This window comes from Callorhinchus milii, unplaced genomic scaffold (genome assembly GCF_018977255.1).
Source record: "Callorhinchus milii isolate IMCB2004 unplaced genomic scaffold, IMCB_Cmil_1.0 Scaffold24, whole genome shotgun sequence".
NCBI lineage: Eukaryota > Metazoa > Chordata > Chondrichthyes > Chimaeriformes > Callorhinchidae > Callorhinchus > Callorhinchus milii.
In genome coordinates, this window is record NW_024704765.1 from 4568954 (window position 1) to 4583248 (window position 14295).

The 14295-nt window shown below is 48.8% G+C and overlaps 1 protein-coding gene across 1 annotated transcript; it reads left to right on the top strand.

Annotated features, from left to right (window-relative positions):
* Positions 1–1424: 1424 nt before the first annotated feature.
* LOC103181455 (protein FAM43B) lies at positions 1425–14231 on the top strand. The gene is made up of 3 exons (XM_042343789.1): positions 1425–2205; positions 2609–2723; positions 13867–14231. The coding sequence occupies exons 1-3, from the start codon at positions 1435–1437 to the stop codon at positions 14229–14231; spliced, it is 1251 nt and encodes a 416-aa protein (XP_042199723.1). The 5' UTR covers positions 1425–1434.
* The last annotated feature ends 64 nt before the right edge of the window (positions 14232–14295 follow it).

The following is a 14295-nucleotide window of genomic DNA, read 5'->3' on the forward strand; positions in this document are numbered from 1 at the left end:
AAGGGCTCTCCCTCTCTCTCTCTCTCCCCCCCCTCCGCCCCGGAGGGACACATTCCTGCTTACCCAATTATTATTAATTAACTAATTATTATTTAATTAACTATTTGGGGGACAGACATAATAATAATAATAATAATCCTTGCATTTGATACAGCGCTTTTCACGTCGGGAGAGGACGTCCCAAAGCGCTTCACAGAACACACTGTAAAGTGAATTGACTGTATATTTGTGGGCGAACGCGGCAGCCAATGGCGCACAGCAATGTCCCACAAACAGTCGTAGATTGAAAAATGATCAATTTATTATTGTTTATTGTTTTGGAGGGAATATTATTAGGCTCTGTGTGGAGTAAGGAAACTTGCCCAAGGTTTCGCCCTCTGCCTGGAATTGAACTCAGGTCTCACTTGCAAAGCGAGTGCTCTAACCACTGAGCTACAGGACTCCGCTGCTGTTGCGCAATTGGCTGCCCACAAACACACCGTCAATTCGCTTTACAGTCCATTCCGCACAGCGCTTTTTTGAGACGGCGAGAAGACGTGAAAAGCCCTGTATCCAATGTGACGATTATTATTGTTGTTAATCAGCTAATTCCAGAAAGCATTAATAATGCTACTACCACTGATAATTAATAACAATGCTTTCTGGAATTAGGTGATTATTAATAATAATAATAATTCTTGCGGTTGATATAGCACCTTATCGCGCCTTCGAGATGTCTTGAAGCACTTCAGAAAATATACTATAAAGTGGAATGACTATTTTGTGGGTGAAACGCGGTAGTCAATTGCGCACAGCAATGTCCTCATCACATCAAACAACAATTCTCTATCCTCCTCCTCTCTCCTCCTCCCTCCCTTTTCTCTCACGCTTTTGCAAAGGCAAAAGGAAAATGTTGCCTTGGAGAAGGGGTGAAGGAGTTATTAGGTGCAAGCTGGTGAGAGCCACGGCTTGGGGGACCCCAGAGTGTATGTTAGGTGTAACATACCGTTAAGCATGGTGATGGGTTTCATGCATGTGGCGGCTAAATTTTTTCTGAATTTCTCATATCTCAATATTATATCTCAATGTAATGGACAAGTAACGCACAGCTCAAGCCTCTCTCTCTCTCTCACTTATTTTCTATCTCGCTTACAATTGAACCAAAAATTAAGTCGCTGCTTTTTTCCCCACCGGTAGGTGTCATTCTGAGCAGATTGGCTGCTTGTGAGTTAGGTGGGGAAGCAGTTAATTTCTGTCTGTCCTTTGCAGTGTGCGTGTGTGCGTGAGAGAGAGAGAGAGCTGTACAGTACTTACCCTTAGACTGAGTAATCCAGGAGAAACCACTGCATCACATCAAACGCAAAGCAGAACCATATCCATCCTCCCTCTGTCTCGCTCTCTCCTCTCTCTATTTCCCCACATTCCCCCCTTCCTTTTCTGCAAAGGTAAAAAAAAATGTTGCCTTGGAGAAGGAGCAAATTTGTGTTGGTGGAAAAAGAGAGCAAATGGGAAGGGAAGAGCCTGGTGGCTGGGCTAACGTACAGTTCGCTCATCTCGTCCTTGGTGCGAGGCTGCCCTCACCTCCTGCCGGAATGTTCCTTCCACCGCATCGGAGGCATGTTCAGAACCAAGCGGCAGAAGGTACAGCTGACCAGGGAGGACCCCACCTACACGGTCTGGTACCTGGGCAGCGCTGTGACGCTCAGCGCCAAGGGGGACGGCTGCACGGATGAGGTGGTCGGAAAGATCTGGGCGAGGAGCGAGTGTGGAGGCTCCTCCAACAAGATGCGATTGACCGTAGGACCTCACGGCATCAGGATGTCCCAATTGGAGGAGAGGTCCAAGAAGAATGGCCACATGTACCTTTTGTCTAGGATAACCTACTGTGGGGCTGACAGCAGGCACCCCCGGATACTGGCCTGGGTCTACAGGCACCAGGTGAGGAACAAGGCAGTAGTACTCAGGTGTCACGCTGCGCTGGTGTCCAGACCCGAGAAAGCCAAGGCCATCGCCTCGCTCCTCGGCCAGACCTCCACCTCAGCTTTCAATGAGTTCAAGAGGCTGAAGAGACAGGATGATGACAGGCATCGGCAACAGCAGCTCCTGGGAGATGCCATTGTCCCTCTGGTTCCCCTCAGGAAGCTCCTCAACAGACATTGCCCCTATCGTAGCAAGAGCACCCCTCGCCTCAGCTCCATCCCTGAGGATGTGGTGGGGGAGGAGGCGGCAGAGGAGATGGGGGTGGGAGAGGGGCAGGGAAGGTCCACATCTGTGGTGAGGGGTGACGGTGCTTCCAAGCTCCACATCTGCAAAGCGACCAGCATCTCCAGCAACTCGTACAGCATCGGGACCCACCTAAGCCCCCTGGCCAGAAACACCAAGGTGACCATCACCAGGCTTCTATCAGGACAGAATACAGACAGCCAATCGCCTCAGCCAAGCTTTGTGTGAGGACAAACACCTTGTGTGTGTGTGTGTGTGTGTATGTGTGTTTGTGTGTATGTGTGTGTAGCAAGGAGCCTCCCATTGATGTACATCAAGAATACAGCCATATATCTATTTCCTCTCTTCTGTACCTTCTCAGTACTGTATTTGGTAAGATATGATCACTTTATTGCTTATGAACCAGTTACCTTCAGAGATATTAAGGAAGATTGTGGTGTCCTTTTACCCTCCCCTAACCCCTGCCACCGTCACCGCCTTACCACATCCAGACCCTCCGATCGATGCCAAGTGTTGTGACTGTATGTCCGTAGACAGCTGCAGCAGCTATTCTTGCACACAGACGGATCCCGCAAAGCGCCACAAAATGAATGATCAACTATTAATAATACTAATATTCCTTGCATTTGTTATATCTTGCATCGTCGAGACATCTCAAAGCGCTTTACAGGATTTTACTGTAAACTGTAGTGACTGCGTATTTTGCAGGTGAACGTAGCAGCCAATTTGTGCACAACGACATTCCACAAATAGTCGTAAAGTGAGTGAGTGATTTATCCGGAGGATTGTCGGTCTGGACACCCGGAAAGAGAAACTCCCTTCTCTTTTCCAGTGGGTGTCCTTCTAACAGGACCTCTCCTCCTCCTCTTTCCAAAGGCAGCACCTCAGGCAATGCAATGCTTTCCTCCCTCCTCCCCCCATCACCCCCCACACCCTCCAGGACTGCACTGGAGTGTCAGCCTGGACTGTGAGCTCAGATGCAATGGGGACTGGGAACAGAGTTCTCCTTTTAAACGCAGTGGGTGGGAAAGAGGGGGGAATGGTGCTTTAAATGCGTGCCCCCTGTCACTGTCTGATTCACATTAACATTTGATGCCAGGACCCCTCGCTCTTAATGTAAAGGTCAGTTTCCTCTCTGCAAAAAGACAATGTTTGAGTTATTATTTATTCATATATTATATATATTGAATATGTGAATGGTTGTCACTTGACTCAAAGTCTGTCATTGACTCTGAACTGCATAACTGTCACACTTGGAAGAAATTTGAAAAAAATATATAAAATTTACTGAGAGTTTTAATGACATGTTTAAGAAACAAAAGGAGTGTTTTAACTCCGCTGTCTGTCGTCTGCTACAGTGACCAATTCTATAGACTGAAATGTAATACAGTATAAATAAAACTATTAATTCTTGGATATTTCAATGTCCATTTCGGCAAAAACAGCTTCACCCTCAGTCATTTGGTATTTTGGAGACTCACTGTCTCGTCCTTTTTGACTCACTGCACGGTTTGCTTTTAATCTGTCATTCCACCCCATCTCTTACCCCCACCCCCCCCTACCCCCAGGGAAATAGCAAGACGCTATTGGATGCTGCCATGCTGAATGCTAATTCCGAGACGCCAGCTCAAATAAATCATAAAATGTAATTACAATAGTGCTGAAAGTGGAAGCCAGGGATTGCTGCTCTTCATCTCACTCACATTCTCCATCAAATTCTTTTTCACCCTCCCAGTCACCAGATTGTTCACACACACACACATGCACCCACACACCATATGCACACACACACCACTGTGCTCTCAGTGGTAAGAGCTGCTCTTTTAGATTCCTCAATGAAGAATAATCCTTGTGCTTGATACAGCGCTTTTCACATCAGAAGGATATATCCCAAGCGTTTCACAGGATTCGCTGTAAATTGTAGTGATTGCGTTTTGTAAAGCGAAACACTGCAGTCAGTCTGTGCACAGCAATGTCCTCACAAAAAGCAGTCGATGGCTGAGTTTAACTGGGTGCAACCGGGGGAAAGTGCCTTCTCTCTGCCCACAGAGAGGTGAGATCTTAAACCTCCACCTGAACAGGCACAGGCAGGAGCTGGTTTAACATTGGCAAGAACATCACCTTCGACAATACAGCACTCCCCCCCCCACAGCACTGTGTGACTCACATTGTCACAGGTACAGTTGAGTGCGTCACAGTCAAAGGAAGCTCCTAATGAGAGACCAGTGAATATCACAGACCCCTCTCTCTTATATATGACCAACTCTCTTATAAGATCCACCTCAGGTCTCCCTTCACCCACGGCTGAAGGAACGCTACTATTCCTCTGCAATGGGTGAGCACAGCTCAGACACACTCAGCTTTGGATGGTCCAGTGCTTAACGCAGTCTATCACAACTCCCCAGCTCCTGTCAATCTGACTTCACTTTGCCTGTTGTGTCGGTTCGGTTTTTTGTGCTGTTTGACCGGCGGTGGGTAAACCTTGTTAATGGGCAGCTGGAGACATTGACCCGCTGTTCTCTTAACAAATGAGGAAGCCTGGAGCTATGTCATGATGAGTAACTTACAACGTTTCACATGGCCTCAGCTTGTGAGACCTCACTATCCCCATCACATGTGGTCTGTGAGCTTTCGCAATCAAACAACAAGCCGGTCTTGCCTTCATTTATTGTTAATGGATCAGGGTGAATGAACAGAAAACCACAGACCCCTTCCTACCCCCACCTCCTCGCCCCAAATCAATAGCTTGTATAATCTATACAAAAATAAAAAGGGTATTTCAGAAAACAACAAAAACAAACAACGACAAATTGTATTTCACGTCAGGAGGATGTCCCAAGGTGCCAGACAACGAGAGGTTTGCACCCGAGGCTGGGGGTTAGGATCAGAGAAGAGTGGAGGGTGGAGGGCAAGGGATGGGGGGTGGTGGAGGAGGGAAGGTGACCGAAGGCACGAGCACACCAGACAAATATAGCAACCCACACCTCGGAACGTTCTCCGAGCAAAAAGCGGAAGACACGATCGCAGTACGAAGACGATGTTTCCTTATCACCACCCGCTCACCATCACAGAGATATGTCACCTCACCATCTCGCCCATCAATCAAACCATCCCTGACCATCAGACAACAGCAACAAGCATTTATATAGTGCCCTTCACATGGGGTACTGTCCTGGAGCGCTTCACAGCAGCGGAGACTGACAATGAGCCAAGGGGAAAGGGAGGTGACCGTAAGCATGATCAAAAAGGTCTTTAGATGGGATTTGAAGGTGGGGAGGGAGGGAACAAGGCGGAGGAGGGATTGAGGGAGAGAGTTCCAGAGTTTCAGCGTCTCCGAATGAATTTAAACATATTTTAACTCATCTTCAATACAGTGCCTAGAACATCAAAACATCTCAAAGCACTTCACAGGATTTTACTGTAAAGTGTAGTGCACTCCTCTGCACCCCCCGACCGCTCTGACCTCCTCTCTCCTCAAAACAGCACCCGTTGCCTTCGTTCCTCCGGGTCTGGCTTCCTCCTTGTCTCCCGAGTCCTCCGCTCCATCCTCGGCGGCTGTGCCTTCAGCCACTATGCCCCGAGGTTCTGAAACTGCCTTCCTCACTCCCTTCGCCTCACTCCCTCCCTTCCTATGTTCAGGTCTCTGCTGAAGACCTTTCTTTTCGACCGCGCCTTTGGTCACCTTTCCCCCTCCCCCTCCCCCTGGCTCGGTCCCGGGATCCGTTACTGTGAAGCGTTCTGAGACGCCGTCCAGCATGAAGGGCGCTATATAAATCCAAGTTGTTGTTGTTGAGGCAACAACTCCCCTCACCCTGACCATTTCCCCCTGCTCGGGTCCTGACCCAACTGTGCAGCGTCTTGGGACGTCCTCCTGACGTGAAAGGCGCTTTATAAATGGAATCTTGTTGTTGTTGTTGTTGTGACTGTTCATTATTGTTGGCAGGCAAACTGGCAGTCAATTTGCGCACGGCAAAGTCCTGCAAACTTTGGCTAATGGAGTGATCTGTGGGGATTGTTGGCTAGTACCCTGGGAAAGAAACTCCCTTCTCTTTTCCAACAGTACCTCTTCAACACAAACAGGACCTTGGTTTAACGTCTGACCTGAAGGATGTCACCTCCGTCAATACAGCGCTCACACCCCCTCAATCCAGCACTGAATTATTTTGGGAGGAAGGGAGGTTTGAATTACATTCAGCGACCAGGGAGAAGCTTAAAGCTTCAGAGATGCTCAGTCATCAGTGTGTAAATGGGATTCACCTGCGAGCTGTTCTGCTGTTAACAAGAAGCAGTGAGGATGTCAGGAAGAATGCTGGATGCACACATTTTGCTTCTGGTCATCAATTTTAAACCTCGTCAGCTTGGGCAGGCAGCTCGGAAAAGCATATGTATTTTCTCAGATTATTGCTGGCCGTCCCAGAATAACATTGAGATTACTGCAAATGTAATGACCCGCTCCCCCTCTCTTCCCCCTCAGCTGAGCTAGCAAGAGATTACTCTGTTTGCTTACTCAACAGATTAATTGCTAGTTTTTCCTCTCTCCTTGTCCTTTCTTCATTACTCAGTTTCTTTCGTCCGAAAGACAAGACTAAGGCCTATCAGGCGTGAGTTCTTTTTCTGGGACATCTTACTAGAATACGCGATCTTGGTGAATTAATAATCATAATAATCCTAATAATAATGCTTGCATTTGATACAGCGCCTTATAAAATTAGGCAAGATGTCCCAAAATGCTTCATGGGATTTTATTGTCCGGGAATTTTATGGGCAAAATGCATCAGCCAATTTGTACATATTAACATCCACACAGACAGCTAATGATTACTTTTATCTGTGCGCGATTGTGTGTGTGTGTGTGTGTGTGTGCGTGGGGAGGGGGGCAGGATTGTTGGGTGACGTCACTGAGAGAACCCCCACGCGAACACAATTGCTGGCAGCTCGTGACTCATCCGAGCCTGAGTCATTTTCTTTGGTGGAGGGGGGAGAAGGGGTGTTGTGGGGGGGGGGGGGTTGGGCTGTCACTTTGATTTACATTCACTCTTGCAGCCGACGAGCTGAAGGAATGAATGACAGGCGGCCGGAACGTGGTTGGGAACACGTTAAAACTCTGTGATGCGATGGGGCTATTTCTCGCTGTCTTTCCCCTTCGGAGACAACCGGGATTCATAGCTTCTCCAGGGCCTTTCGTGGTGGGAGGGTGTAAACAGGCCAAGAGCTGGCGGAGGCACAATTGGCCAAATGGCCTCTTTCTGTGCTTTAATTGTTGCGATTATAGCAGAGAAAGAACGGATGGGTGCGGGGAAGGAGGAGGGAGGAGGAGTACAGAGTATGTGAGACATCCTCCGGACATGAAAGACGCCTTATTAAATGCACGTATTATTATTATTATTATTATTATTATTATTATTCTATTTCAATTCATATCTCCAGGCCTTATGCAAGTTAAGCCACCAGACGCATCAGGCTAAGAAGACGGAATAACTTAATGAATAATTTTGACATTTTTAACCCGTGGTTGGTTTTCCGTTTGCTGAGTAATAGAACTTTGCGAATGCTGCTTTTTTTTTTCATTTTTGGCAATGATTTTATTCGTAGAATTGTCAAGCGCTTTGGGACGATCTCCCCGAGTAAGAGGCATCGTGTAAGTATCATCTGAATTGTCATTGAGGTATAAAAGATTTCTCCCACAGCCGCGCCCCACCATCACGCACACACACACACACTTCTGTACGAAGACGTACAGAAAAAGCAAACCACACAAATCAGCCACACACAAGCAAATTGTTTGATGTGCAACAAAGTGACAGAGGACATCAAACCCCTCTGGTTTCAGTGTATTGTCTGAATTGCAGAGCTAGAAATAGATAGAGATACACACAAGTCACCACACAGATACAATCCCGGCTTCAGTTAGGCCCACACGCATGAGGACTGACTCATGCGTGTGTGACTAACTGGCTTGTGAGACTAACATGATGGCGACACCTAAAGTGTGATGCCCAGAATTGGAAACCATTCCACAGCTGCGGCCTAACCAGTGACTTATAAAGGTTTAGCAGAACTTCCTTGCTTTTGTTCTCTAGGTCTCTATTTATAAAGCCAAGGATCCCGTATACTTTTTTCAAACAGTTTTATCCACCTGTCCTGCCACCTTCAAAGACCTGTGCATGTGAACCCCCCCAGGTCTCTCTGCTCCTGCACCCCCTTTAAAACTGTACCATTTAGTGCACATTACCTCGCCTCATTCTTCCTCACAAAGTGCATCACCGCACATTTCTCTGCATTAAACTTCATCTGCCATGTGTCTGCCCATTTCACCTATATCCTCCTGTTACCGTCCTCCTCACTGTTTACTGTTTAGTATTTACTACTGTTTACTATGTTTCCAAGTTTGGTGTCAAGTTTTGAGCATTTTAGATTTTGCTCTCTATACCCAAGTCCAAGTCATATATTATAAAGTGGAGTGACTGTGCATTTTTGTGGGCAAAATATAAGCTGAGATATTTAAATATTTAAGATGAGATGTTAAACTGAGGTCCTGTCTGTGCTTGTTCAAGCTGACGTTAAAGATCACCACAGGGCTGTTTGAAAAGAGAAGGTAGTTTCTTTCTCCTGGTGTCCTGGCTGACAATCCCTCCCAGGATAAAAATCGATCATTCGCTAACACGGGACTTCGCTGTGCGCAAACTGACTGCCGCGTTCACCTAAAAACATACAGTCACTGCACGTTACAGTAAAACTCCTGTGAAGTGTATTGAGATGCCCTCCGGATATGAACGGCGCTGTATCAAATGTAAGGATTACTATTACAATGATTTAAACCTCCCACGAGTGTGTGAGTCAACCACTCCTCAATCATACAGTGTACTTGCAAATTTTCTGTCTGCTTAGACTGTGTGACTCTCTCGCCCTTCGGAAGGGGGAGGAGAGGGGGGAGGAGGGGAAGGGAGCAAGTTAATTAACCTCAATTAATGAAATGAATCTTCATCAATTCCGATGAATTACGGCCCTCATGCCACGAGCCCTCTTCAGGAGAAGCCCACCACTGGCTACAGACAGATCATCATCGACAATATGAATCCTGGTGTCTCGGCCATCAAATCCCCCCAAATAAAATCGGTGACTCAATCCACGACTGTTTGTGGGGCACTGCTGTGTGCAACTGGCTGCCGTACTTCACCCACAAAATGCACAGTCACTACACTTTGCAGTATATTCTGCAAAGTGCTTTGAGACGTCTCAACCAAGTGTTGAGGCGCTGTTTCAAACGCAAGGACTATTATTATTTATCAGAACCCCTAAAGCATCACATAAAATCGTCCTGAACTTCACATATCTGTCTGTTGCGTTTCATCAGGTTGCTGAATGCGCTTTGAATAATTACTTTCCTGTGTGTTTCGGCCACAAATTATACAGTCAATTCACTTTACAGTATATTCTGTGAAGCAATTTCAGATGTCTCGACAACAACAACAAGATTACGCTTTTATAGCACCTTTCACATCGGGAGGACGTTCCAAGGCGCGGGACAGTGTACAGCATTTCAGACCCGAACTGGGGTCAAGGAGGGAGAAGGGAGGGAAGGGGAAAGGGGGTGACCGATGGTATGGTCGAAGAGGGGGGTTTTGAGGCGGGACTTGAAGGAGGCTAAGAAGGGGGCGAGGCGGAGTGATTGGGACATGGAATTTCAGAGGTTGGGGGCAGAGTGGCTGAAAGCTCTCCCGCCATGGTGGGGCGGGTTGGTCAGGGGATGTGGAGCCGGCTGAGCGGAGGGAACGGGCGGGTTGGTAGGGGGTTAGGAGTTTGCAGAGGTAGGGTGGGGCGAGGCCATGGAGGGCTTTGAAGTTGAGGACCAGGATCTTGAACTGGATCCTCTGAAGGACAGGGAGTCAATGGAGTCGGGCGAGAGTGGGGGAGATGGGATCTCGGAGTTTGGTACGGGAGAGGACTGGTACGGGCTGCAGAGTCCTGGATTATCTGCAGCTGTGGAGGGAGGAGTCGGAAAGGCCGACAAGTAGGGCGTTTGCATAGTTGAGCCTGGAGGTGATGAAGGCATGAACAAGAGTTTCAGCGGCCTGAGGGGTGAGGTAGTGGCGGAGTCAGGCGATGTTACAGAGGTGAGGGAAGGCAGAGCGGGTCATGGCTTGGATGTGGGGGAGAAAAGACAGTTGAGGGTCGAACAAGACACCTGGGTTCCTGACTGGCTGGTGAGTTGTAGTGTGCAACCATGGAGGTTGATGCTGCCATAGCCTGAGGTGCGGAGGCGCTGGCGTGAGCCAATCAGTAGGGCCTCAGTCTTGTTCACATTCAACTGTAGGAAATTTGCCCTCATCCAGGACTTGATGTCCGACAGACAGTCCGTCAGGGCAGCAGTGGTCCTGGAGTTGAGGGTGGGGGCAGAAAGATGTAGTTGGGTGTCATCCGCATACACATGATGAGGCGCTATAACAAACGCTTTATTATTAATATTATTCAGGCGAGAAGGAGTTCTAAATGCTCAACCTGTGAGTGCCAATGTTTCTGTGACGAAACTTCAAAGCTCTCTGCACGAGACTCCACTCTGTCCCAGTAACTCGCTGCCATCGGCAGAAAAAGTCACCGAGGTGGGGAACGTGTCGAGACCGCCCCCTGCTGGGCCACAGCGACAACTACAACCGTCACTCACATCCAGTACGACAGCATCAACCCGTGACAGTATTTGTATGGCATCCTTCGCGCAGTGCAACATCCCGGAGCATTCAGAAACCCCCCCACCACCACCCAACCCCACATTACAGCACCGTAATCGGAGGTGGTGGTGGTGGGGTGTGGGGGGGGAAATCTATAAGATATCAATCTGACTGATCGCTTAGTCCTGGTAATATCACATCAACAAGAACAACTTGTATTTATATAGCGCCCTTCACTCTGTGCGGGGAAGCTTCCTAGAGTGCTGGGCCAGTGTTAGGAGCAGGTTGGACGGAAATATGGCCCCGGTGGGGTGGGGGCAGGCAGAGAGGGAGACGTCAGAGTGTGCACGTGGGTGGCGGAGGGGAAGTAACTGCTAAAATGTAAGCACCTAAAACTGCACAGTTTGCCAGTGAGTTTGCAGACTGGTGCAGACATTCTGATTTCACAGAGCCACACTCCCGGGTTTTTGATGGATTTCTGGTCTGGTGGACCTTCTTGCCTTAGAACTGGGAGTTCGAAATTATCTGGTGATGATTCTTGCCTTTGCGCACGGTGTGGGTGCTACACAGGAAGGGTGTGGGGTAGGTGAGGGGGTTGGTGTGGGAACATAACAGGAGGTGGACTGAAATTATGATAAAACACGACCAAAAGACGAGATTGTTTCTGACGCGCAGTGCCTGCTGGTACCTGCTGGGCTGACATGGTTTGTGTGTGAGAGAGAGAGAGAGAGAGCTTGCGTTGGGGAATGATGTGTTCAGTTTGCTGATGTGCAGATACACATCGCTATCAAAAAGAGGAGTGAAACCAGTCTCCTTTGGGAGCCGCTGAAAGAGAAGATTCCTTTTCAGGCAGTTTTCAAAGCGAGACATCGACACTGTCATTTGAGCCCACTTTCACTGCTCCAAACAACGTGCCCCTTCCCTCCATACCAGGCTCTCAGGCACACCTTCTCTCTCGCTCTCTTTCTCCCCCGTCACTCGCGAGATACAGTGACAGCCCATAGTTTCAGAAGCTGAGTTTTTAGTGAAACCCGCTCGAGTCAAATGGGTGGTTTTCCTTGGGGGAGGGGGGGAAGAGGGTGGGGGTAACAACAACTTGAAGTATATAGCGTTCTTCACGCAGGTTAGTGCCTCAGGGCACTTGAAAGGTAAGTGGGGTTCTTCCTCAGAGCTAAATTGGTTCCAGGGTGACATGCTTGACAACAGAATGTTACTCGAGTTCGACGTCTGTGGCGTTTTCTCTCTCTCTCACTCTCTCGAGGTAGTTCGGTTCCTGAGGCAGGTCAGTAGTATTCCAGGGCACAGCTGATGACAGTCCAGCTCAGCCGAGCTCGTCAGCAGGACTTGGAGGCACAGACTGGTCACTGGAATTCTTTCCATTCAGCTCCCGTTAATCCCTGCAAACCAAAGCCCTAACAGGTAGGGTGGTCTGAGCTGGACAAGCAGCGGGAAAGCTGGCCAGACATTACACTCAGTGGCAAGCTTTGTGGTTTCAGCTGGATAGACTCCAACAGTTACCCCAAGGCTCACTCTGGGCTCCCCCCAAGCCTTGACTCTTGCCAACCTGCGCCTAATACTTTCCGGAACTAGGTAAGCAGGAGGCATCCCTCCAGGGGGAGAGAGAGAGAGAGAGAGCGAGAGAACGCATTCCATTCCAACAATCTATCTCTGGGATTTCCACGTGTACGTACGGTGGGATGCGTGGAAATCTCAGTTTGGTTTGGAGACTCTTAAGCAGCGGTGATGGGTTTCCACGTGTGTCAGACACCCGGCTGGAAAAAAAAACTGTGCTTGAGGTTGCTTAGATTGCACAGAAGCTGGTTGCTTCTCGAGCAGTGATCGCGCTGTCTCTGCCTGCGGGCTAATGGCTTTTACCCGTTCTGTCTCTGGTGACACAATGCCATTGGGTGTTCCACATTTACAGCAAAACAAAGCGATTCCCTTGAGAACATCTTTAACCCCGGCTCCCGTGAGAGCTTTGCCCTGAAAGCCCCAATTAGAGGGATATCATCTTCACCAACAAACGTTTGGGCAAACTTTTTATTCCAAACTGTTCTGAGACCGTGACACCAATCACGTTGGCCCGACCGTAGAAAACAAAACAACAGTCACTACACTTAACAGTGACCTCCTGTAAAGGGCCTTTTGAGACAGGCTCTGACTCGATAAGCGGAGGGGGGTTTTGTGGGCAAAAAGTTGCGCACAACAACAACAACTTACATTTATTTATTTAGATAGCGTCCGTCACGTGGGCTACTGACCCGGAGCGCTTGATAGCTTCACGTTGCGCACATTCCACAAACAGCTGTGAAGTGAACGACGAATTAAATCCCCCAAATCGATTCTTTTCTCAAAAGCGGACAATAGGATTAAAGTCTCATTTCGTTTGGCTTTTCTGGCAAGTGGCCCTGTGGCCAACTGTCGGGAATGAATTGAGGAAGTTCGGTTCATTTGATATCGAGTGTCTGTGAGGGAGGATACTGTAGTTAGCAAACAGGCTGCCAGACAGGGAGAAGGGCTTTGCTTGTAATAACCAGGTCATGTATTGAGGTGGCAGGATTACAGGCACCGAGAAATGAGAGCAGAAGGGATTGATCTGACCGGATGATATGCAGATTGCAAAACACTGCAGATGCTGGAAATCCGCAATAAAAACAGAAGTCACTGGGAAAAGGTCTGAAGAAGTGTTATCGACCTGAAAGGTTAACCCACTCTCCTCTCTCCGTAGGTGCTGCCTGACCTGCTGAGTGTCCCCGGGGATTTCTGTTGCTATAGGAGGATGTGCAGGGTGAGCTGGGAGCTGACATGATGCAGGGGAACAGGGGAGCCAGGAGGCTGGTGGAGGTCAGGAGGCTGGTGCTCAGCTCGGTGCTGTGATGGGAGGATGGGAGGGTTGGGGGGGGGGGTTAGATGAAATGAGCCAAAGAACCACTCTTGTGACATATTTGTCGCTCGGGGCTTAACTTTCTGCCTCTTTCCTCTCCTCTTGAACCCAAAGGCTTCTGCCTCGAGACGTGGGAGTGCTACCAACTGAGCCAGATCCTGACGTGCCATAATGGCCCCGCTTACACACCCAACCCGCCCGCTTACACACCCAACCCGCCCGCTTACACACCCAACCCGCCCGCTTACACACCCAACCCGCCCGCTTACACACCCAACCCGCCCGCTTACACACCCAACCCGCCCGCTTACACACCCAACCCGCCCGCTTACACACCCAACGCGCCCGCTTACACACGCAACCCGCCCGCTTACACACCCAACCCGCCCACTTACACACCCAACCCCCCTGGCCAGAGAATCGGGATCAAAGAAACCAATCAGCAAGCAACAACGGCTGTGGAAGTTAAGCTCCTTTAATTGGATGAACCATTCTAAAATGAAAACACACACACACACATCCACTAAAATTCCCCCTCACCTT

Coding starts and splice junctions, on each gene's coding strand:
- LOC103181455 (XM_042343789.1), top strand. CDS start 1,435: ATGTTGCCTTGGAGAAGGAGCAAATTTGTGTTGGTGGAAAAAGAGAGC. Junction 2,206..2,608: donor ATGTGGTGGGGGAGGAGGCG/GCAGAGGAGATG, acceptor CTTATGAACCAG/TTACCTTCAGAGATATTAAG. Junction 2,724..13,866: donor CGATGCCAAGTGTTGTGACT/GTATGTCCGTAG, acceptor TTGAACCCAAAG/GCTTCTGCCTCGAGACGTGG.